The sequence below is a fragment of the Bison bison genome, unplaced genomic scaffold, assembly GCF_000754665.1.
Source record: "Bison bison bison isolate TAMUID 2011002044 unplaced genomic scaffold, Bison_UMD1.0 scf7180017864030, whole genome shotgun sequence".
Lineage (NCBI taxonomy): Eukaryota > Metazoa > Chordata > Mammalia > Artiodactyla > Bovidae > Bison > Bison bison.
Genome location: NW_011494602.1, coordinates 5,018,810 through 5,022,094, shown reverse-complemented (window position 1 = coordinate 5,022,094; position 3,285 = coordinate 5,018,810). Strand labels below are relative to the sequence as shown.

Genomic DNA, 3,285 nt, shown 5'->3' with positions numbered 1-3,285 from the left:
AAGATGGTAATGATAACCCTGTATGCGAGACAGCAAAAGAGACACAGATGTATAGAACAGTCTTTTGGACTCTGTGGGAGAGGGCAAGGGTGGGATGATTTGGGAGAATGGCTTTGAAACATGTATAATATCATATGTGAAACGAATCGCCAGACCAGGTTCCATGCATGATACAGGATGCTCTGGGCTGGTGCACTGGGATGACCCAGAGGGATGCTATGGGGAGGGTGGTGGGAGGGGGGGTTCAGGATGGGGAACACGTGTACACCCATGGTGGATTCATGTTGATGTATGACAAAACCAATACAATATTGTAAAGTAAAAAAATATATATATATGTATATATATATATGTGTGTGTGTGTGTATATATATATACGTATATATATTTTGGGGAGAATTTTTCAGGTTTTAAAAAAGGTTTCAGAACAGAAATGGTAAATACAACAAATATAGTTTTAGTTGATATTTTTCTTTAACAGAGAAGTGCTTTTTTAAAAATTGAAAATTCAACTGCAAGGATACAAAAAATTGAGTGAAAGACAAAGAAAACACAACAAATTAAATTTTACAATAGGGTTTTTTTTGGATCTTGGAGAAAACAGACACTGCTAAGTCCTTAAAAATAAATTATTGACACTGATCTAACCAAGAATTGTGTTATAGGAGCTTGGTACGAATTGGGACAGAAAAGAAAAAATTCCCAGAGGAGAGGTAGCATATAAACAAATGAACAAATGAAGAACTGTCATTCAAAATAATGTTAAAATTTTAATACTGGGTTGGGCCATTGTGAACAAAATTTTCACCAACCTAACATTATCAGAAAGCCTCCTAATTTTCTTCTTTAGAGATATTAAATATATCACCAGTGGATACTTAACAATCTCCATTTATTCTGACCAGTTCATCTAAACAAAGTGATAACTTATTGGATGCTTGAAAAAATTCCTAGAAATTTATAGTAGGTCTATAATAGTACTGAAGTTAAATTTTATTTTTTAAATGTTGAATTTTGTCAAAGGAGTATCACAAAGAGCCAAATTTTCTTCAGGATAAGCACACAGATTCTTGAATTTGGATATACATAATGGTTTAAATCCTCTTTCCTTTATAGCCTCACTTTGTATTGACCTATTCTGAAGTGAACTCGATGGAAAGAGAACTTCTAAAAAGACCTCAAGTGTCTATATAGCTTACAAGTGTCATCCTGAATCAGAGCCCAAACATTCTCCATGTCCAGCCCTATCTGCTGCATCTTGACCTGCATACAGATTTCTCAGGCGGCAGGTAAGGTGGTCTGGTATTCCCATCTCTTTAAGAATTTTCCAAAGTTTGTTGTAATCCATATAGTCATAGGCTTTGGCACAATCAATAAAGAAGAAGTAGATAAATTTCTGGAACTCTCTTGCTTTGATGAACCAACAGATGGCAATTTGATCTCTGGTTCCTCTGTCTTTTCTAAATCCAGCTTGAACATCTGGAAGTTCACGGTTCACGTACTGTTGAAGCCTGGCTTGGAGAATTTTGAGCATTACGTTGCTAGCATGTGAGATGAGTGCAACTGTGTGGTAGTTTGAGCATTCTTTGGTATTGCTTTCTTTGGGATTAGAATGAAAACTGACCTTTTCCAGTCCAGTGGCCACTGCTTAGTTTTCCAAGTTTGCTGGCATATTGAGTGCAGCACTTTAACAACATCATCTTTTAGGATTTGAAATAGCTCTGCTGGAATTCCATCACCTCAACAAGCTTTGTTCGTAGTGATACTTGAGACCCTCTTGACTTCGCATTGCAGGATGTCTGGTTCTAAGTGAGTGATCACACCATCGTGGTTATCTGGGCCATGAACATCTCTTTTACATAGTTCTTCTGTGTATTTTTGCCACCTCTTTTTAATATTTTCTGCTTCTGTTAAGTCCATAGTGTTTCTGTCCTTTATTGTGCCCATTTGTGCCTGAAATGTTCCCTTGGTATCTCTAATTTTCTTGAAGAGATCTCTAGTCATTCCCTTCCTATTGTTTTCCTCTTTCTTTGCACTGATCACTGAGGAAGGCTTTCTTATCTCTCCTTGATATTCTTTGGAACTCTGCATTCAAAGGGGTGTATCTTTTCTTTTCTCCTTTGCCTTTCACTTCTCTTCTTTTTACAGCTATTTGTAAGGCCTCCTCAGACACCTATTTTGCATCTCTTTTTCTTGGGGATGGTCTTGATCACTGCCTCCTGTATAATGTCACAAACCTCCGTCCATAGTTCTTCAGGTGCTGTGGGCAAAAATCCCTAGAAGAACTGGAGTAGCCCTCATAGTCAACAAAAGAGTCCAAAATGCAGTACTTGGATGCAATTTCAAAAATGACAGAATGATCTGTTCATTTCCAAGGCAAACCATTCAATATCACAGTAACCCAAGTCTATGCCCTGACAAGTAATGCTGAAGAAGCTGAAGTTAAACAGTTCTATGACGACTTACAAGACCTTCTAGAACTAACACCCAAATAAGATGTCCTTTTCATTATAGGGGACTGGAATACAAAAGTAGGAAGTCAAGAAATACATGGAGTAACAGGCAAATTTAGCCTTGGAGTACATTATGAAGCAGGGCAAAGTCTAACAGAGTTCTGCCAAGAAAACGCACTGGTCACAGCAAAAACCTTCTTCCAACAGCACAAGAGAAGATGCTACACATGGACATCACCAGATGGCCAATACAGAAATCAGATTGTTTATATTCTTTGCATCCAAAGATAGAGAAGCTCTATACAATCAGCAAAAACAACACTGGGAGCTGACTGTGGCTCAGATCATGAACTCCTCATTGCCAAATTCATACTTAAATTGAAGAAAGTAGGGAAAACCACTAGACAATTCAGGTAAGACCTAAATCCAATCCCTTAGGATTTCTGTTCCCCTTCATCCCCTGGGTAAACCGCTTACCCACCCCAGCCATAAAACACTTCCTCCCAAAGCAGCGGAGAAGCCAGGCAGGGTGACGCCCTACAACCAGGGCCCTCATGGGGCAGGCCAGACACGCCTGCGCAGCGGGGAGGTTGGGCTCAGCCAGGCCAGGCAAGTCCCTGTCTGCGTGGGTCTGGGCCCAGGTCGAGACCTTGGGCAGTGCTGGCTTGGAACCGTGCGGCGGGGGCGGGCAGGCACACTCACAATTTCAGCATCCACTCGCCCTCCATCACCAGCGTCCAGTTGGAAGCTGTCATGGGCCGCACCAGGCTCCGCTCCGGCGGCAGCGCGGCCTGCTCCAGGTCGGCCTCCGCCTCCGCCACCGCCACGACCC

The 3,285-nt window shown here is 41.2% G+C and overlaps 1 protein-coding gene across 1 annotated transcript in view; it reads right to left on the bottom strand.

The window, feature by feature from the left end:
• Positions 1-3,285, bottom strand: part of LOC104984492 (thioredoxin-related transmembrane protein 4-like) — a 69,069-nt gene that overhangs the window by 54,467 nt on the left and 11,317 nt on the right. The window contains 1 exon segment of the mRNA XM_010834236.1: positions 3,156-3,282. Coding sequence (XP_010832538.1) covers positions 3,156-3,282 — 127 coding nt within the window.